The 21,657-nt window shown below is 37.3% G+C and overlaps 1 protein-coding gene across 3 annotated transcripts in view; it reads left to right on the top strand.

Annotated features, from left to right (window-relative positions):
* Nucleotides 1-19,251, top strand: part of RAD21 (RAD21 cohesin complex component) — a 30,602-nt gene extending 11,351 nt beyond the window's left edge. For all 3 annotated transcript variants that reach the window (XM_038555379.1, XM_038555381.1, XM_038555380.1), the window contains exons 3-14: nt 3,655-3,784; nt 5,816-5,915; nt 7,752-7,858; nt 8,511-8,717; nt 9,181-9,306; nt 9,632-9,754; nt 10,773-10,996; nt 12,043-12,202; nt 12,671-12,819; nt 15,312-15,461; nt 16,858-16,941; nt 17,546-19,251. In XM_038555379.1, coding sequence (XP_038411307.1) covers nt 3,655-3,784; nt 5,816-5,915; nt 7,752-7,858; nt 8,511-8,717; nt 9,181-9,306; nt 9,632-9,754; nt 10,773-10,996; nt 12,043-12,202; nt 12,671-12,819; nt 15,312-15,461; nt 16,858-16,941; nt 17,546-17,737 — 1,752 coding nt within the window. In that variant the 3' untranslated portion in view covers nt 17,738-19,251. The remainder of the gene's footprint in view (nt 1-3,654; nt 3,785-5,815; nt 5,916-7,751; nt 7,859-8,510; nt 8,718-9,180; nt 9,307-9,631; nt 9,755-10,772; nt 10,997-12,042; nt 12,203-12,670; nt 12,820-15,311; nt 15,462-16,857; nt 16,942-17,545) is intronic.
* The last annotated feature ends 2,406 nt before the right edge of the window (nt 19,252-21,657 follow it).

The following is a 21,657-nucleotide window of genomic DNA, read 5'->3' as shown; positions in this document are numbered from 1 at the left end:
TTAGGATTAGTTGAGCAGTTCGATGGTGTCATTCATCTAAGGACTCACTGTTTTTTTTGTTTTTGTTTTTTAAGATTTAATTATTTTTAGAGAGAGGGTGGGGGTAGAGGAAGAGGGAAAGAGAGTCCTAAGCCAGCTTTGCACTGAGCATGGAGCCTTCCCACAGGGCTTGATCTCACAGCCCTGGGATCATGATCTGAGCTGAAACCAAGAATTAGAATGCTCAACCAGCTGACCCACCTAGGCACCCCAGGACTCCTCAATCTTGTGTTGGCTTCTTGTCCTTACACTCACGGCCTGTGACTACAAGCAGCTCCAAACCCCAACCTGCACACAACACAAGAAGGGAGAAGAAAGAGGCAGACATTCTCCTTGTACTGGGAACATCATTCTCAGAACTGACCTACTTCATGCTTCTTTTTTGTTGGTTGAGCTGGGTTATATGCCCATTCAAGAAGCATTAGTAAGGAAGAATGAGACAGCTCTTCAAGGCTGGGGACAGTCACTTCTCAAACAAAATCAGAGTTCACTTAGCCAGCAAAGAGCAATGGCTCTGGATTAGGCAACCAAAAATGCTCCATATTCCTTAAAGTACTTATGACAACAATTTCTGGAATGCCTTAGTACCTGCTTCATAGCTGCCTTCTTATCTGTGTTAACTGATGAATTACTGACAATCTGTTCTTTGTGACTACTCAGGATTTACTACAGGTAAAGGCATAAATAAAGTAAAATAGAAGTGATTATAAGGTAACTTCATTTTTTTTTTGTATTTTTTTAATTGGAGTTTGATTTGCCAACATATAACACCCATTGCTCATCCCGTCAAGTGCCCCCCTCAGTGCCCATCACCCAGTCACCCCATCCCCCTGCCCGCCGCCCCTTCTACTACCCCTTGTTGGTTTCCCAGAGGTAAGAGTATGTCATGTTCTGTCTCCCTCTCTGATATCTCCCACTCATTTACTCTCCTTTTCCCTTTAAACCCTTTGACTATTTTTTATATTCCCTGAATGAATGAAACCATATAATGTTTGTCCTTCTCTAGTTGACTTACTTCACTCAGCATGATACCCTCCAGTTCTATCCATGGTGAAGCAAATGGTGGGTATTTGTCGTTTCTAATGGCTGAGTAATATTCCATTGTATACATAGACCACAGCTTCTTTTATCCATTCATCTTTTGATGGATACCAAGGCTCCTTCCATAGTTTGGCTCTTGTGGACATTGCTGCTATAAACATCGGGGTGCAGGTGTCCTGGCATTTCACTGCATCTGTATCTTTGAGGTAAATCCCCAGCAGTGCAATTGCTAGGTCGTAGGACAGTTCTATTTTTTAACTCTTTGAGGAACCTCCACACAGTTTTCCAGAGTGGCTGTACCAGTTCACATTCCCACCAACAGTGCAAGAGGGTTCCCTTTTCTCCACATCCTCTCCAACATTTGTTGTTTCCTGTCTTGTTAATTCTCCCCATTCTCACTGGTGTGAGGTGGTATCTCATTGTGGTTTTGATTTGTATTTCCCTGATGGCCTGTGATGTGGAGCATTTTCTCATGTGCTTGTTGGCCATGTCTGTGTCTTCCTTGGTGAAATTTCTGTTCATGTCTTTTCCCATTTCATGATTGGATTGTTTGTTTCTTTGCTGTTGGGTTTCATAAGTTCTTTTTTTTTTTTTTTTTTTTAAGATTTTATTTATTTATTTATGATAGTCACAGAGAGAGAGAGAGGCAGAGACACAGGCAGAGGGAGAAGCAGGCTCCATGCAGGGAGCCCGACGTGGGATTCGATCCCGGGTCTCCAGGATCACGCCCTGGGCCAAAAGCAGGCGCCAAACCGCTGCGCCACCCAGGGATCCCTCATAAGTTCTTTATAGATCTTGGATACTAGCCCTTTATCTGATACGTCATTTGCAAATACCTTCTCCCATTCTGTAGGTTGTCTTAGTTTTGTTGACTGTTTCTTTTGCTGTGCAAAAGTTTTTTATCTTGATGAAGCCCCAATAGTTCATTTTTGCTTTTGTTTCCCTTGCCTTCAAAGATGTATCTTGCAAGAAGTTGCTGTGGCCAAGTTCAAAAAGGGTGTTGCCTGTGTTCTCTAGGATTTTGATGGATTCTTGTCTCACATTTAGATCTTTCATCCATTTGAGTTTATCTTTGTGTATGGTGTAAGAGAATGGCCATGTTTCATTCTTCTGCACGTGGCTGTCCAATGTTCCCAGCACCATTTATTGAAGAGACTGTACTTTTTGCAGTGGATATTCTTTCCTGCTTTGTCAAATATTAGTTGACCACAGAGTTGAGGGCCCATTTCTGGGTTCTCTATTCTGTTCCATTGATCTATGTGTCTGTTTTTGTGCCAGTACCACACTGTCTTGATGACCACAGCTTTGTAGTACCACCTGAAATCTGGCATTGTGATGCCCCCGGCTCTGGTTTTCTTTTTCAATATTCCCCTGGCTATTTGGGGTCTTTGCTGATTCCACACAAATCTTAAGATGATTTGTTCCAACTCTCTGAAGAAAGTCCATGGTATTTTGATAGGGATTGCATTAAACGTGTAAATTGCCCTGGGTAGCATTGACATTTTCACAATATTAACTCTTCCAATCCATGAGCATGGAATATTTTTCCATCTCTTTGTGTCTTCCTCAATTTCTTTCAGAAGTGTTCTGTAGTTTTTAGGGTATAGATCCTTTACCTCTTTGGTGAGGCTTATTCCTAGGTATCTTATGCTTTTGGGTGCAATTGTAAATGGGATTGATTCCTTAATTTCTCTTTCTTCAGTCTCATTGTTAGTGTATAGAAATGCCACTGATTTCTGGGCATTGATTTTGTGTCCTTCCACTCTGCCGAATTGCTGTATGACTTCTAGCAATCTTGAGGTTTTCTATGTACAGTATCATGTCTTCTGCAAAGAGGGAGAGTTTGACTTCTTTGCCAATTTGAATGCCTTTCATTTCTTTTTGTTGCCTGATTGCTGAGGCTAGGACTTCTAGTACTATGTTGAATAGCATTAGTAAGAGTGGACGTTCGTGTCGTGTTCCTGATCTTATGGGAAAGGCTCCCAGTGTTGCCCCATTGATAATGATACTTGCTTTGAGCTTTACATAGATGGCTTTTAAGATGCTGAGGAATGTTCTCTCTCTCCCTATACTCTGAAGAGTTTTGATCAGGAATGGATGCTGTATTTTGTCAAATGCTTTCTCTGCATCTACTGAGAGGATCATATGGTTCTTGTTTTTTCTCTTGTTGATATGATCTATCACGTTGATTGTTTTACGAATGTTGAACTCCCCATGCATCCCAGAGATAAATCCCACTTGGTCATGGTGAATAATCTTTGTAATGTACTGTTGGATTCTGTTGGCTAGTATCTTGCTGAGAATTTTTGCATCCGTGTTCATCAGGGATATTGATCTGTAATTCTCCTTTTTGGTGGGGTCTTTGTCTGGTTTTGGAATTAAGGTGATGCTGGCCTCATAAAACGAGTTTAGAAGTATTCCATCCTATAAGATAACTTCAAATAAATGATCAAAAGTATAAAGAGATAAAAGCCGCCTATAAATTGCACAAAATACAAGCTTCACAGTATGATTATCTCTAAAACCAAAATATTAACTTTATAAATTAGATTAATATTCATGTTTTATTCATAGGTGAAGATGGCACTACGAACATCAGGACATCTCTTACTGGGAGTAGTTCGAATCTATCACAGAAAAGCCAAATACCTCCTTGCAGACTGTAATGAAGCATTCATTAAGATAAAGATGGCTTTTCGGCCAGGTATTGTTGACTTTTTTTTTTTTTTTTTTTAAACCTTGGAAGTTCTGTAGTGTGAAAAACTGCAAAACATACACTTGTTTTAATTGTAGTACAAGGAACCCTTCAAAAATAGGGCAACACTTGGAGAAGCAGCAGTTCAAGGGAAGAAATCCATGTCTCATGCATTTGGAATTATAACAATCACTCTTCTTTTTAACCTTTTTTCATCAGCTTTTGTAGAACTAAGAGTTAAAATGTTGAAAGCTTATAAATAATAATAAATAGACAGGAAAAATGTTGAAAGCTAATTGTTACATGATTTTTTTAAAAAAATATAGCTCAGAAAAGAAAATCTTAGGATTTAAAAGTGTTTTTCTTGAATAATTTTAGCATATTCTTAAAATTCACTTTTAACTTGAGGCTTTTATTAAATGTTCTCTGTAGTTTTTTATGTTTTATCTAATGATTGGTTCTAAAACTAGACTTTAACAACCAAATTTCCATCTCCATAGATGATAACTAGGGCATTTATCTGAATTCATGTATTGTCTTACAATTTTTTAAAGCACTGATGACATTTTAATGTAATTAAAATAAAGCATAAGAGAGATGGCCTTACACAGTAGTTTCTGCTGAGGTTATATGTTAGCACTTTATTTTAATATATGAATAGTGAAGTTTTTTAGATCTAATTTTTGTTTAAAAGTAAGGTATTCATACAGATGGCTAAGGAGACACATGAAAAGAAGCTTAATATCACTCATCAGGGAAATACAGATCAAAACTACAATGAGATATCACATCACATCTGTCAGAATGGCTAAAATCAACAGTATGGGAAACAACAGATACTGACAAGGATGCAGAGAAAGGTGAACCCTCTTGCACTGTTGGTAGGAATGCAAACTGGTGTAGCCATTCTGAAAAACAATATGGAGGTTCCTCAAAAAGTTAAAAATAGAACTATCTTATGATCCAGCAATTGTACGACTTGCTATTTACCTAAAGAATACAAGAATACTAATTTAAAGGGCTCGATGCACCCCGGTGTTTTAGCAGCATTATCTACAATAGCCAAACATGGAAAGAGAGCCCAGATGTCCGTTGACTGATGAATGGATAAAGAAGTGGGTGTGTGTGTGTATACGTGCACAACGAAATACTCTTCAGCCATCAAAAAGAATGAAATCTTGCCATTTGCAATGATCTGGATGGAGCTAGAGTGTTAGCTAGCTTATGCTAAGCGAAATAAGTCAGGAAAAGGCAAATACCATGATTTCACTTATGTGGAATTCAAGAAATAAAACAGCTGAAGAAAGGGGAAAGGTAAAAAAAAGAGGAGAATGCAAACCATAAGAAACTCAGCTATAGAAAACAGGCTTCCTGGATGGGAGGTGGGTGTGAGGGGGAGGGCTAAATGGGAGGTTGGTATTACGGAGGACACTTGTTAGATATAAGTGTTATATATAGGTGATGAATCACTAAATTCTCCTGAAACTAATATTACACTATGTGTTCACTAACTGGAATTTATATAAAAATCTAAAAACCAAAGATGTTTAGGCAGAGCCTATGATACTTGAATGATTTCTAACATGGTGGATACTAATTGTATTTTGCTTAAATAATCATGCTTTTTGTTTAATTTTATCTTTTAAAGCAATGCATTTTTAGTTTAGACCACTTGAAGAATATAGAAAAAAATTAAAACACTATAATCATACTTAGCCTAAAATAGTCAATTCCTCAACAGTTAAGGTGCTCCTTTGCAGTTATTCCTCACAAATTTCTTGTTGAGAAAACTGTTATTAACACTTAGTCCTTTTAAGGATATCACCTTAATGCATAGGTAGTGCCTTGACTTTGCTTTTGGAAAGCAAATAGTTTGGCTTATTATAGAAAAATAAAAGTATTGTGCCTTGGTGGTACTTTGCATAGGCTAACGATCTTTCTAGACTATAACCTTAGGAAATTATACTGACTTTATCTTCCTTTGATCTTTAGATAATTTGTGGTATAACCGGGCCTTGAAGTTTACCATTTCTTTTCCAGGTGTTGTTGACCTGCCTGAGGAAAATCGAGAAGCTGCTTACAATGCTATTACCTTACCTGAAGAATTTCATGACTTTGATCAGCCACTTCCTGACTTAGAGTATGTCCCTCCTCCCCCCCCCCCCTTTTTTTAAAGGTTTTATTTATTTATTCATGAGAGGCAGAAGGAGAAGCAGGCTCCCTGCAGAGAGCCTGATGCTGGGACTCATCCCAGGACCCTGGGATCGCCCTGAGCCAAAGGCAGACACTCAACCACTGAGCCACCCAGGTGCCCTTCCTCCTCCCTTGTTTAGTTGTTGACTTGGTCTACAGATAACATGACTTGCTTCCAAACAGAAAGTTTCCTTGAACTATTTTGACATCAAGTTAACATGAGGCTAAAATATATATACTTTCAATTAGGATAGTGTATAAATATGAAATGCACAACCTTAGAATCGTTTCTTCTGTAAGAAAGTTATATAGATATCAACTCTAACAAATCTAAGGTTGTAGAATTCTAATGTGCTTATTTGGCCAAAGCTTGTGTAAACTAAAGTTTTCAGATGTGTGCTTTCATAGTATCAGTGAATATGAACTATTGCTTCATGATTTTTTTCTTTGGGGGTATATATTAAAATTTACTGGTTATCTTCTTTGCTGTGCTGTACTCAGCTACAATTTCTGGTTCTTCTGTTTGTTTTTTAATGAACATATGAGATAACTCTTCATGGAGAGCAAGAAAGGGTCATTGTTAAACAACATACATTTAAGGGGAAAGTTGTACAGAGATGGCCATTACAGCAGAATACTATAGTGTTTCCCTTTTCTCAAGTCCTCAAAATCTGTCTTTACCATGACAGGGAATGTGCCTATAACTTCTCGTGTAATTTAGTAGCACAATTGATGAACCCTCTAGACCAAGCCCCATCTTTTTTTGACATATTTGTCTGCTTTTGAAAATGATCCATGAAAAAAAAAGAAAAAGATCCATCACTCCTAATTATGATTTATTTTGGAGTGTGTGTGTTAATGGTAGGTGCTATATAGCTGCTTTCCTTACTTCCCACTTTGTTTTTAAAATTTTTTCATTGGAAATTCAGCAGCTAAAAAGTAGAAAGATTGGTAATATGAACCCCATGTATTGACCAATCAGCTTCTTTAATTATGGATATGTTGCCAGTTTTATTTCATTAATATTTCCCTGACTCAACCTTCCAACACCCCACTGGGTTATCTTAAAGAGTAGATCTCTTCCTCTATAAATAACTCACTATCTCTTTTGAGGTAGGGAATTTTCTAAATCCATCCATAACAACATCCCACCTTTAAAATATAAATTAGAATAATTCCTTAATGTAATATCCAATCAGCATTCAGATGTTCCCAGTTTACACATAGGCCTTTTTTAAATCCTCAGTTTGTTTAAGGTCTCTACAAATTCAGCAAACTACATTTGATTGATAGGTCTCAGAAGTCTTCCATGCTTTTACTTGCCACTTGTTTCCTAAATAAACCTGGTCATTTGTTTTGAAGTATTTATATTCTGAATTTGGCCGATGATATTCCACGTTGTTTAATATTACAGGTCTTTTATTGAGTATTTTTTAAACAATACGAGATATTAATCTATTAGAGGAAGACAGTGTCTCAGAAAAGTGGGGTAACTTCAGAGTTCATACCACGACCCTGATGAAAACCCCTACCTGTCTAGACCATGCATTTCTAAGTTTTTTCTATGTTTTGCTTTCTGGTCATTGATGGTTTTTAAATCTAAATACAAATTCCAAATCATTGTTCAGATTCTTAGATTGTATATAGTGTCAAATACTTAGATTTCTAAACCATGGTAACTTTATATGTATGTTTTTTCCTTGTAGAGAGAATTAGGATATTTTTTTCTCCTATACATTGCAGTGAGACTTAAGACTAAAATGTATTTGAAATTCTTTTAAAGTGACATTGATGTGGCCCAGCAGTTCAGCCTGAACCAGAGTAGAGTGGAAGAAATAACCATGAGAGAAGAAGTTGGAAACATCAGTATTCTACAAGAAAATGATTTTGGTAATGGAGAAACAAATTACTAGCTAATAATGTTAGAAGTATGTTGTGACACTGCTAGCAGTTTGAAAAGGAAAACCCAGACATATGTTCATGATGATAAAAGGATAAATTTCATCTCATGCTTTCTCATAAAGAAAAGAATTTACCTTGCTACCAGTATGTTAAGCATTTCCATTTATGCACCAAACTTGAGTTCAGTCCTTGCCTATTCCTGCTTCCCATACACAGTGATAGAACCTATATTTGAATCTGTAGAAAGTCCCAACACTGACATAATGCTCAGTTGAGAACAGTTCCATTATGTACCTACTATTCTTCTTGAATAGTGTTTAAAACAGGCAAATTTTTTTCTTGATGACAACACACAATAACGAATGTTTTAAGTGTTTATGCAACCTAACCTATACACGTATTTAAATTTACTTCACATATTTAAGATAACCTAAATTTGGATCCTACGTTTGAATGTGCTAGTCGTGCCCCAGATCCGTTCATGAAATATAGAGGCTAAAGGTTTAAAGTTTAAACTGGGTGTTTAATACTCAAAGATAAATAAGGCCTCAGCAAATGTGACATTCCAATTATAATAAATCCTTAGTTCTTTTATAACAGTGATGTTTTTAACTCTTTTCAACTAATAACATTTGTTTAGGTGACTTTGGAATGGATGATCGTGAGATAATGAGAGAAGGAAGTGCTTTTGAGGATGATGACATGTTAGTGAGCACAAGTGCTTCTAACCTACTGTTAGAGCCTGAACAGAGCACCAGCAATCTGAATGAGAAAATTAACCATTTAGAATATGAAGACCAATATAAGGATGACAATTTCGGAGAAGGAAATGATGGTGGTATATTAGGTAGGTTGCAACACGGTGGTTATTCTAGCATTTATTTGTTCATTTATGGTGTTTTAGAGCAGTCGCTAATTCTGGGTCATGTAAGCAGCTCTTTAGGTATACATGTGTGGATTGTGATTAATCGATTTCATTCAAGTTCTCTGTGGAACTGTAGCCTAAAAAGGTTATAATAATACCTAATTTTGTTAAAGATGCTTATCTCAGAGTTTTAAGTGTTACTACTTCTTAAACTGCTCTCTTTTGTGTTTGATACCTATATTAAATAAATGTTTTAAGTAGAAATATGAACTAGAAAAGAGAATTTTTTTATACTGTTATACTTTTGTATACTATCTTGAAGAGAGATGCAAGTTAAATACAGTTTTTTTTTTTTAATTTGGTTAATTTTAACGTAATTTTATTTTCCCAGTGATAGGCTATTCTTTTAGCACTTTTTTCTCAAGTTATATATTTTGTATTTCAGATGACAAACTTATAAGTAACAATGATGGTGGTATCTTTGATGATCCCCCTGCCCTGTCTGAGGCAGGTGTGATGTTGCCAGAACAGCCTGCACATGATGATATGGATGAGGATGATAATGTTTCAAGTAAGCATTTCCTGTTTAGTGACCTGAACGTGATTGTATGGCAGTGAAAAAGGTATCTAATAGAAGACCACAAACTAAAAGTTCCAGCTTATAATGAATTATAAGTCTCTTTAAGAACAGTGCTTATGATTATTCTGATTCTCTTACATGTTAACCCTGTACCCCTCCCCCCCTTTTAGCTAATATAGCCTCCTTTGTAACTAGAATAGTATTTGTTATTGGTACCAAGGGGTTTCTTTTAGTTTCTCAAAGGGATTTTTTTCCCCATTTGTAGGAGATGTATTAAATACCCATGCCTTTTGTGACCAAATTTCTGTTTTTATAGTGGGTGGGCCTGATAGTCCTGATTCAGTGGATCCTGTTGAACCAATGCCAACTATGACTGATCAGACAACACTTGTTCCAAATGAGGAAGAAGCCTTTGCATTGGAACCTATTGATATCACTGGTGAGCAAACAAAACTTTTTGTCTTACAAAATTCAGAACATAAGGTCCTAGTTATGGCTTTTCTTCTCTATTTGCTACTCTTGTTTAGATAGATGGCAAAGCTTCTTTCTTCTTTGTCAGTCATCTCTCATAGAATCTTCTATTATAATCTAAGTATCTTAGAGAATACCTGCAAAAGTTGCTTTGAAATACAAGTATAGAACCAAGTTTTTTGCTAATATGTAGCTTAGTCTTATGCTAACAGATCACATGTGTAACAATTAGAAAACATTGCAAAGAATTTTACAGTGAAGTACAGGATTGACTGTGTCTTTATTGAATAGTTGGGCTACAGTCTGGAAATGTGATAGATTCTAAAATCAGTGTTGTGCTTCTTAAGACGTATAATGAAATCTTGAATTAATTTGTATCTTGAGAAATTGATCTAGTGTTACCTACTTTGCAGAGTTTTAGTAAAGATTAGAAATGAATATACAATAAGAATCTAGGATGGAATTCCAGGTCCATCTGGGTGTGGACTCCCCCCCCCCCCCCCCCCCACACACACACACTTAATCAATCTGCTTGTACAACTGCCATATATGAACTGTAATTTTTCCACCAAAAATCATAGTAATTTTGACCATTTATGGAGGATTTAAGATAAAGGTAACTTTTCTTAATGGCCGCTCAGATGTAATAGTAAGCCATACAATCCCGGACTTCATCCCAAATCTGAATCAAGTGTGAGATGTTCCGTATTTACAATACAAGTTTACATGGGCAAAATGTATTGGTTTTTGCATTATTGTACTCCTGTTGTGCCAAAGTCTATACATAGTCATTAATTCAGCAGATTTTTATTGAGCACCTATAGTATGCCAGCCTCTTTAGACATAAGTTAAAATAGATTCTGCCCTCTTGAGGCTCTTCTAACAGGTGTCTAGAAAAGGAGGGATACAATGAGACCAAGTCTAAAAGCTCTGTTTTTCATGATGGCCTCACATGAAAATGATGTTATTTTCTCCTGTCATTCCAGTCAAAGAAACAAAAGCCAAGAGGAAGAGGAAGCTGATTGTTGACAGTGTCAAAGAGTTGGATAGTAAGACAATTAGAGCCCAACTTAGTGATTATTCTGATATTGTTACAACTTTGGATTTGGCACCACCCACCAAGAAATTGATGATGTGGAAAGAGACAGGGGGAGTGGAAAAACTCTTCTCCTTACCTGCTCAGCCTTTATGGAATAACAGACTACTGAAGGTAATATAGTTGGCAGTTTTTTGGCCATTTTTAAAAAATAACTTTCAAAACCATTGACTTTTTTTTTTTTTTTAACTTAAATCACAACATACAAACACAGCCTGATCTGAAAAGATCCTGCTCATACCTGTATTTCTAAAAGATGTAGGAGGAATTTTTTCTATACTTAAAAGCCACAGGTTTTTATTAATAGTTCTCCCTCCTCAATCTCCTTATAATTATTGTTCTATTGCCTTAGTGTACACTGTGCTTCAAGTTGCAGTCTACATCTTGCTTTCATTCTAAACCATGGAATGGTTCTCCTTTTCCCACAGTAAATAATTCTCTGGCTTTATGAAAATTATTTGCACTGATAAGCCCTTTTCGGCTCACTTTAAGTTCCAGACTATTCCAGAACAAGGTTCTGAAGTGAAGAACTCAGAGTGAAGCAGTGCTATTAGACTGTTATTCTGAGGTTAAAATATGCATTGAACCAAGTGATTTTACTATTTATTGGAAGCCTAGTCATATAATCATTTGGAAGAAAGTCCTTAAAATATTTATATTCTTTGACTCATTGGCCTCATTATTAGAAATTTTCCTAAGGAAATAATTCAAAATATGGAAAAAGCTATTTCTGTGAAGATCATTATATTGTTTGCAATTAATCTAAAAAGTCTTAATATTGAAGAACCATTCAAATGTGATACATACACACACGTATCTCCACTCAGTGGAATATTATGCAGTCATCAACTGTCAAAAAAACATAAAACTACTTGGCAGGATTCCAGTTAGATGGAGTTTTCAGTGTATGAATATGAAAATAAATTGCAGGCAAATTTAAAATGTGTTTTAATTTTTCTAAAATTGCTTCACTTAAAACCGGATGTCCTATATTTAAAAATCAGGATATAATGTAGTGTATATAACATTAAGTAGAAATCATGCTAAATTATGTACACACTGATTATAATTCTATTAAACCATGCTTAATGGAAAATAGAAATGTCAGTGATGGATTTTTTTAATGTGATTTATAGTTGAGATTTTTAATTCTTTTATAGCTCTTTACACGCTGTCTTACACCACTAGTACCAGAAGATCTTAGAAAAAGGCGGAAAGGAGGAGAAGCTGATAATTTGGATGAATTCCTCAAAGAATTTGAAAATCCAGAGGTTCCCAGAGAGGATCAGCAGCAGCAACACCAGCAGCGTGATGTTATCGGTCTGTTCGTTTGAATAGTTCCTTGATGAAGTTTAAATGAGCATTTGGCTTAAGATATACCTATATTAAAAAAAAAAAAAAAGATATACCTATATATTGCCAAGAGTAACAGAAATCTGGAACAAAGGCACATACTCAAATATCTGCACAGGGAACTACATTTGGTTGCTTTGTTAAAGAGAAAGCGTTCTGTTTTTGGAAAGGTTTAAAGTTTTAGACTAGTTGAGTAATCTTGTAATAAGAGGATTCTCCTGCATTGGATTACAGGTGGGGGGATTTTACCCTTTTTCCCCTTTACGTGTATTGTGTATTGTTACAAATTGAGTAATCTTCGCAGAGCTAAAATTTTTATTTGGCTTTCTTCATTAGATAAATTACCTTTGTCTTAATGCATTAGTATTCAAGGAAATTCTAAAATATTGTTAGACTTGTACAATTTATGTCTCTTTTTCATATGACCAATTGCAGATGAGCCCATTTTGGAAGAGCCAAGCCGCCTCCAGGAATCAGTGATGGAGACCAGCAGAACAAACTTGGATGAATCAGCCATGCCTCCACCACCTCCTCAAGGAGTCAAGCGAAAAGCAGGACAGATTGACCCAGAGCCTGTGATCCCTGTAAGTAAGCACATCAGTCATCAAGAATTTTAGATCCCTCGTAATAGTGTTAGTATCTAAGGAGCTGTTTTGAAATATAGTGGTTTAGAGGAAAAAAAATAAGGAATAGGTCTGGAGAGAAAGAATGGCTGTCAAGGATGTGAACGCAGTATGCCCTACATAGGAGAAGATACACAGAAATTTGAGCCTTTTTGACTCTTCTTAAATAGTCTTGTTTCAGAGCCTAATGTGACCCCATCCTTGGCCAGTGTGGAATCCTTGACTAAACTTGATTCCAGTCATTTTTATTTCTCAAGGATTAGTCCAGGGTGAATCTGAAATTCTAGATTAAAGGTGAAAACATATGGAACCTATTAACTTTTTCAAGTATGTAATGAGTAAATGTCACTCTTTTTAAAAAATATCACTTTTTCATTAACATCTAGTTCCGAATGTCTGATTAGTTTTGGTTTTTGCCAGTAAAGTTGAACATTTTTCTCCAGTTTTTTGAGATATCATTGACATACAACATTATACTAGTTTACAGTGTACAACAGTAATTTGATTTTGTGAAATCCTTTGACAACATATGTATGTGTATACATATAACATCACCTTACATAATTACATATTTTTTCTTCTTTTGAGAACTTTTAGCACCTTTCATATATGTTAACTATAGTCACCATACTCTGTATTAGATCCCCAGAGCTTAACGACTGAAAGTATCTTTCCAGCCTTTAGTTAACTATCATTGTACTCTGCTTTTATGAATTCCACTTTTTTTAGGTTCTACATATAAGTGACATCATATAGTATTTGTCTTTCTCTGACTTATCTCATGTAGTATAATGCCTTCCAACTCTATCCATGTTATCACAAAAGGCAGGATTTTCTTTCTCCTAGTGAATATTCCATTGCATATATATATATCACATCTTTTTAATGGATAGGCTGTTTTCATATCTTGGCTCTTATAAGTAATGCTGCAGTAACCATGAGGAAACAGGTAACTTTTCACAGGAATGATTTCATTTCTGTTGGATAAAGACGCAGAAGTGAAATTGCTGAATCATATATATGGTTCTATTTTTAACTTCTTGAGGAAGGATCCTAGAGTGATCCATAGTGGCTGCACCAACAGTGCACAGGCGTTTCTCTCTTGATTTGCATTTCCTTGCATAAGAGATGTTGAGCACCTTTTCACAGACCTGTTGACCATCTGTAGGGTCTTCTCTGGAAAATGTTTATTCAGCTCCTTTGACTATTTTTTAATCAAATTGGTTTTATTTTTGCTCTTGAACTGTGTGAGTTCTTTATTTGGAATGTTAACCCCTTATCAGATAAATAATTTTCAAGTATTTTCTCCATTCTGTAGATGGCCTTTTCATTTTATTATTGCTCATATCCTTTCCAGAAGCTTTTTAGTTCCGTCTAGTCCCCCTTGCTTATTTTTTGCTTTTATTGCCTTTGCTATCAAATCAGAAAATCATTTCCCAGACCTATTTTAAGGAGCTTATCCATCTTATGTTTTCTCCTAGTAGTTTTATGGTTTTAGGTCCTACAGTCAAAACTTTAACCCATTTGGGGTTGATGTTTGTGTATGGTATACCATAATGGTCCAATTTTCCCAGAACCATTATTGAAATAAGATTTCTCCATTGTAGACTCTATATGCATGGATTGACTCCGCAACCTAAAACTGTCTCATATTACAGTAACCTGCAAAAGAAAGAGAGCTATCTTATTAAAGAATCAGAATATACTTGTTAAATTCCTTTAAAAAAAAGTAACATCTGCCTATTTTGTGCAGACTGACTACCATTAAATATAAAGGAAGTAAGGTCTAATGTAAGGCTTCCCAATCTTAAATTTATAGAATAAATTAATCTGGTGGGCAAACGGAGGCTTTTTGGTAACCTTGGTTGTTAAGAGGTATTTGCAGAAGACTAAGAACTAGTTTTCTATACCCTCTGGTGCTAGAGTTGTCCAAAAGAGCATCTTTCTGTATGAGCTCAGGAATGGGAGTGGGGACAGATAATGAGTGGGTTACTCTAGTACTACTGTCCTGGAAGAACTTGTTTGTTAACATTCTCCGCGGTCTATATTAAGCCTGGAAGAAATTCAGGATATGGACTCAGAGAAAACATGCTGCCATAAGAGCTCCCAAGACTCTTCTTTAGAGCCCAAGCTTAGTTGTAATAGCCTTAGGACCATTTCATGCAGAAATGGTCGACAGTAATATTAAAGTCTGTTTGCATTGCATTAATGGGTAATTCTGTTTTGTGTGGGTTTTCCTAAAACTACAGAAAGTTTTTGGGATTTTTTTCTGTTACAGTTTTTCTTGTAATTTACAAATTTCTCACATAGACTTTATATATAAGTATTTGGTTCCTAAAAAAGTAGAAAAACAACACTTTTGTTAAAGCAATTGATTATATCTTGTTCTTAGAATTTTTGATGGTGAGGGAGTTTGGCAGTATGAACTCAGTATTTCTTCCCCTTGCTTTAAGCCCCAGCAGGTAGAGCAGGTGGAAATACCCCCCGTAGAGCTGCCCCCTGAGGAGCCTCCAAATATCTGTCAGTTAATTCCGGAGTTAGAACTTCTACCAGAGAAAGAGAAGGAGAAAGAAAAGGAGAAAGAAGATGATGAAGAGGAGGAGGTAAGGAAACACTTGCAAAGAGACCTGATGAATAAATCCTATCCTAGATTTAGCACAGATCTTCAGTCAGCTCTCTTTTAGATTCATAGTGAAGCTAAGGTACTTGATGTTGAGCATCACAGCGAAGGAAAATGTCCAGACATGAACAATTGAACTGAATTCTTAATGATCTAGATTATCATTAATAACATCAAATTTTATGTCATGCTATGTCATTGGCTCTTTTGTGGGCTTTAGAAGGACTGACTGCCCTTTCACTGATCTCTTGGTTGAATTCTAGATCGTTTGTAGTTGGCTTTATTATCTTGTGGCCAATTTTTATTGCAATTAGCATCTACCTCTGGTATGACTTTTCATTGTGTCTATGGCCTGGAAATCTGATAGCCAAACATCTTCCATTTGTAGGAGTTAGACTAGGATAAGACGTGACTTTGTAAAACAGATTGAGTAAAGGTTTGAATAGCTTTTATTTTTTGAAAAAGTAGAGGCACTTTAAAAACCTTAAAATAACTCTAGGAAGCCTCGAAACTTTTTAAAATTCTTCTAAGACTGAAGCTTATGGACTGGGTACATACTTTTGTTAGTATCTGTATTTATAATATATTATTATGTCAGCCATAGATCTTATAACCATTTTTAAAAAAACTATAGTACTCAAGCACTAAAGTCAAAATTCAGCCCCAGAGCTACTCTAAGTCTCTGTAGTAAGGTAGGCCATTACCTCAGACTTAGTGTTGAATCTCAGTATGAAACCATAAACTCTTGGCTCTTTGAAGTATGGTATGTAGTTCAGCATAGCATGGAAGCATCTCAGCTGTAGCCCCATGTGAACTTCAGAATTTAGAAAGTCATTTAGAAGGCAGGTCTGTAGGTGATGGGGAGCTGGGCAGCACAGGGAAAATCAAGTATTACGGATTATAGCCCATTTCTTTTAAAACACTGTGTAGACAAGTACTACTTACCTGCTAATCTGTGTGCTCTTTGGTACTGGTCCACAATGAGATTGGGGTCCACCAGAATATAAATCAGCTAGATAATCATGCTACCAAAACATACAAATATATTCTGTTGAAATAACCAGTGTGCTTAGTGGCATAGTTGATTTATAGCCAACATAAGTTAATTATCTTAAAAGGGGGCCAATCAATACCCAGTAGCTCACCAACCAGCAGTAGCTGTCCAGGGGCCATGCTCTCTCTGTAGGCACATCCTTATAGACCAGTATAGAATCATATATTCAGCCAAATGCTTACTTGTAGTTACAGAAGACTTTCTTCTGCAATTTAAGAAAGATAAGCTTCCAAGTAAGAGATTTTTCAGGACATAAGGAAATAGTCCATTTTGCAGTAGACCACTTTTGTCAGCTTTTTTGTCTGTTGGGATCCTTTTCATTCAGGATGAAGATGCTTCCGGAGGTGATCAGGATCAAGAAGAAAGAAGATGGAACAAAAGGACTCAGCAGATGCTTCATGGGCTTCAGGTAGGTACATGAGTCCAGACTTAGACTTGAGCAAAGACTTGGCATTGCTCCCTCAAAAAAATAGCAACACGCTAGGACCGGAAAGCCTATGTTTCTAGCACTGTGTATTTTAATATATAAAGTGTTGGGCTCAGAGTGAGCCTGGAGAGCCTCCAGGTGAACACTTTTCCTGTGGTTATGCTGCAAAGGAAAGCTATGGTGGTTTATAGAATGCCTTTGTGTACCTGCATCTCCTACGGTTTTGTTGAGCCAGATATAAATGAGATATTTTGAGCATCTGTGAAATACCAAGCAGGTTATTCAAAGTTTCCCAAAATAGGGGCAAAGGATAGTTGGATTTTAAAAATAAGTTGAAATTTTAGGAACTGTGTATGTGTTCAGTTTTACTGTTGTATCACATTTGTTGGAATGTTCCATGGACCTTTGATTTTAGAGGTGCCATAATATACTTTGCCCCTTTACCATCACTCAGACTATTCAAAAAAGTCCACTCTTAGCAGAATACACAGTATACTTTCTTTAGGATCCAAAATTGCACCTTTTTAAAACTACCACCTTACTGTGAGATTACGTTGATTTACTTCTTCCTTTGGTTTTATTTCAGCGAGCTCTTGCTAAAACTGGGGCTGAATCCATCAGTTTGCTTGAGTTATGTCGAAACACAAACAGAAAGCAAGCTGCAGCAAAGTTCTACAGCTTCTTGGTTCTTAAAAAGCAACAAGCTATTGAGCTGACGCAGGAAGAACCATACAGCGACATCATTGCAACACCTGGACCAAGGTTCCACATTATTTGAGCAGCTAGAAGAGTTATAGCTAGTGTTCATTTCACTAGTGTATACAAATTGCCCCCGTGTGTAGGGCACACAAAACCCTTTGAGAAAATTTAGATTTGTGTCTGTACAAAGTCTCTGCCTTTTTCTTTATTTTTTTCCAGTATTTTATCAATTTCATCTTTAAGGGAAACTGCTTATATGGATGTGTTTGTGTTCTGATGGAGAAAACAAGCACACCCAAGGACCCAGAAGATCATTTTAACAGTTCAGAACAGATGTGTGCAATATTGGCGCATGTAATAGTCAGGATTTTTATCTTAGTTCTCCATCACTGCATTGGAAAGGAAAACATGTCAGGAAAAAAAAATTCCTGACAATTGAGAATGATGGTGTGAGTCTTTGACAGGAAGAACTTGTCTTTTCCTACGAGTAACACTGGCAGTCTTGTTAACAGCTGTGTTTAGGGATGGTGCCCAAAACAGATTGTCCTCTTGAGATAAAGTGTAATTCCATAATGACCAAGAGGGTCTGTGAAACTGTGCTGTAACTGAACCCCTTCAGTTACAAAATTATAGGACTTGGTTTAAAATGTTCTATTTTTTAAGTCATTCCATTTGAAACTTTTTAATGAACCTGACTATTCTAAAATCTGTTGTTTTAGTGAGGCTCTGAAATGAGCAAAAGTAGACTTTTTAGAGTAGAATAAATATAAAAACATTTATGACTTTCCGGAAACTCTAAATCAAAGTTTTAAAAAGATGTTTGGATATATTTGAGTACTCAGATCATGAAAATAGAAATTGCTCTGCCAACAACTAAAAGGACAGACTGACGGGAAATGAGACACCTGGTTGACTTAACCCTTAAGCAGACAATGCTGTTAATAACTAATGGCTTCTCTGATATTTATTATAAGTTTTAGTACTGATCTTTTCCCAATGCTGCACACTCCTGTGTTTGGAACCTTATTTTAATGGCTTTGCAACAGAAATCCTGTATCCAGTTTCCTATAATTTAAGAAAAGCACCCAAATAAAGGCTTTACTATTAACAGACCAGATAGCACCAGAAATTATGTGTCTATTATGATTACCAGAACATGTCTTAACTTTTTAGGGCAAAATTACTCACACTGAAAGTTCTAGCTTAAGTGTTGGCACTTTTGTGGAAAAAAAAATCACTTTTGGATCTCAGACTTCAGTGTATACCCAGTAATTTTAAATTATGTGAAATGTTTTAAATTAGTGAACTCGTAATTATTGTTTTGATGATTCAGTTTCTTGAGAATGGTAAGTGTATAAAATTGCTATTGCAGCTTTATTTTCAATATGTGCCTGTAAACCATGGATTTTTCTCCCTTTGTAAAAAGTCATTTGTAGATAATTGAATGTTTGATTATAGAAAGGTCATTAGTTTCTTGTTAACACATTTTGTTAGTCTGGTTTTGTTGCTTATCGGGTTTAATATTGTTCTTGAAAATAGTTGATGCTATGTTATGTATAACTTTTCTAATAAAAGTTGTGTTATAAGCTGTAATTTTTGGAGTATTAATTATCTGGTTGAAGGTGTTCCCCAGCAAAATGTTAATTATGCCTCATGTTTTGTTTACCTTATCTAGAATAATTGTCCATACAAATAGTTAAGTGAATTTTTCAAGAAGTCTTGGGTTAAAAAAAAAAGGAAAGACTAGTGTGTCTTTAACAGAAGAGCCATGTGATCTAAGATAAAATGGAAGTAACAAAGGGCTGGTGCTGAGGAATCTTTGGGGCACAGATATAGATAGCCCTGCAACTGCTAAGTACCTACAAGCTATGACGTGCCTGTCAGTGTATGCCCTGGCAGCCCTGAACAAACTTAGCTGATGACCATGTGCTGGAGATTTCCTGGGTCCATCTGAGAATCCTGCTAAAAGCCGGGGCGCATTCAGTAACTTGGAATGTATGTTCCTGTGCATTCAAGCCTTATCCTGTTCCCAGCTGTGAGCTTCAAGACACTAAGGTTTTATGCTTAACATACAGCAAGGCTTAACCGTAAATAGTTAATGCTGTTTATAATAGGAAAACCAGTATTCACTTTGGCTCAAGTCATGATCCCCGGGTCTTGGAATCGAGTTCCACATCAGGCTCCCCAGAGAGAGCCTGCTCTTCCTTCTCCCTATGTCTCTGCACCTCTCTCTGTCTCTCATGAATAAATAAAGAAAAATTTAATAAATAAATAGCAACACTATGTAAAAGATGCAGCCCTAGAACCTTGCCAAATGATGGTAGAGCTGCTGGAACCTAAGTCCTCGGGATTTACCTTCCCCCTCCACCTTGATAGACAGGAGCACATTCCCTGTGCCATAGCCAGCCAGTTAACTCAAGCCCTGGAAACCTAGCCTACACCACTCATGGATGTCCTGGGGTGCAGAAAAAGGAGCTATAGTTTAAAAGAGAAGCTAGAGAATAAAAGCTACAGCCCTAGAACACCGCTGAACAGAAGGGGAGCTGCAGGAACTCTGGGATCAGGGAGGTTGGCAAGCACCATGGTTTAGATTCTCCTTTACAAAACCTTGGTAGGGTGGTCAGGAGGTAGGGCCTGGGTGCCCTAGCCCGCTTATCACCTCAATGAGCCCCTAGCCCCTAGCCCACACCACCCCCACCAGTCCCAACAACACAGCCCAAGGGTGGCCACACCAGGACACTCCTGGTCATTACTTCAGCTTCATAAAATTTGCTGGGGAACCCCTAGCACAGAGCACTCTGGGACCTCCCAGTTCATCCAGCTGCCTCATCACGTTGCCCCCTGTGCAGAGCACCCCAGGAAACCCCAGCCTATGCCCACCTTGATTCCAGCCACCCTGCCAGGGTGCCCCCTGTGCACAACACCCCGGGAAACCTTGGCCCATACCAACCTCAGTTTCAGTTGCCCCACCATGGCACTCCCTGCACTGAGGATCCCAAGTTATGCCAGCTTGCACCCATGTCAGCTTCAGCTGTCTTTCCAGGACATCCTCTGCACAGATCACCCTGGCTCATGCCCACTTGAGCTACATCATGCCAAGGTGCCCCTATACAGAGGACCCATAAGCCCCTTGGCCCATGCCTCACCTCAACTCCAGCCATGTTGCAAAGGTACCTCTGCACACAACCCCAGAAAACTCTGGCTTACACTCACTTTGGCTCCAGCTAGCCTGCCAGTGTGCCCTCTGCACTTTAGAGCCTTGGGCCCCCCAGCTAGTACCCACTGCAGCTTTATCTGTCCTGCCAGGGGACGATCTATGCAGAGAGACCTGGAAGGAAGTCCTCAGCTTGAACACACTTAGGCTTCAGCTGTCCTGCAGAACTTATACTAAGCAGAGAGCATCAGGACCAGTCCGTGCCTATTTCAGTTCCAACCATCCCCCCCAGGCAGCCCCAGCACAGAATGCCCCAAGACTCAGCCCACACCCATAGCTCTAGCCAGCCAGTGAAAGGCATCAGGCACACACTCTTCATAGAGGATGGCCATACAGAAGACCATTCTTTCAAGTTTAGGAGACTAAGTGTTCTGCTTAATTCATAGAAACAAACACAAAGTCAAGCGAAACAAGAGACAGAAATGTGCTCCAAACAAAACAAACCTCACAAAAAGAGCTAAATGAAACAGATAAGCAATGCAGCTGATAAAGAGTTCAATGATCATAAAGATGCTTGCTGGACTGGAGAAAAGAGTGGAAGAACTCAGAGCTTCAAGAAAGAGAAGACCTAAAAAAAAAAAAGCTGAAGAATACAGTAACAATGAAAAGTACACTGGAGGAAGTCAACAGATTAGCAGATGCAGAAGAACAAATTAGCAATCTAGAAAATAGGGTGATAGCACCAATCTGAACAGCAAAAAGGAAAAGAATTTTTAAAAATAGAGATAAGTTAAATGTTTCTTGGACAACATCAAGACAACAAACATTCACATGACAGAGATCCC

This window comes from Canis lupus, chromosome 13, assembly GCF_011100685.1.
Source record: "Canis lupus familiaris isolate Mischka breed German Shepherd chromosome 13, alternate assembly UU_Cfam_GSD_1.0, whole genome shotgun sequence".
Taxonomy (NCBI): Eukaryota; Metazoa; Chordata; class Mammalia; order Carnivora; family Canidae; genus Canis; species Canis lupus.
The sequence above is the reverse complement of the archived record's forward strand: the minus strand, read 5'-3'. Positions and strand labels throughout refer to the sequence as shown.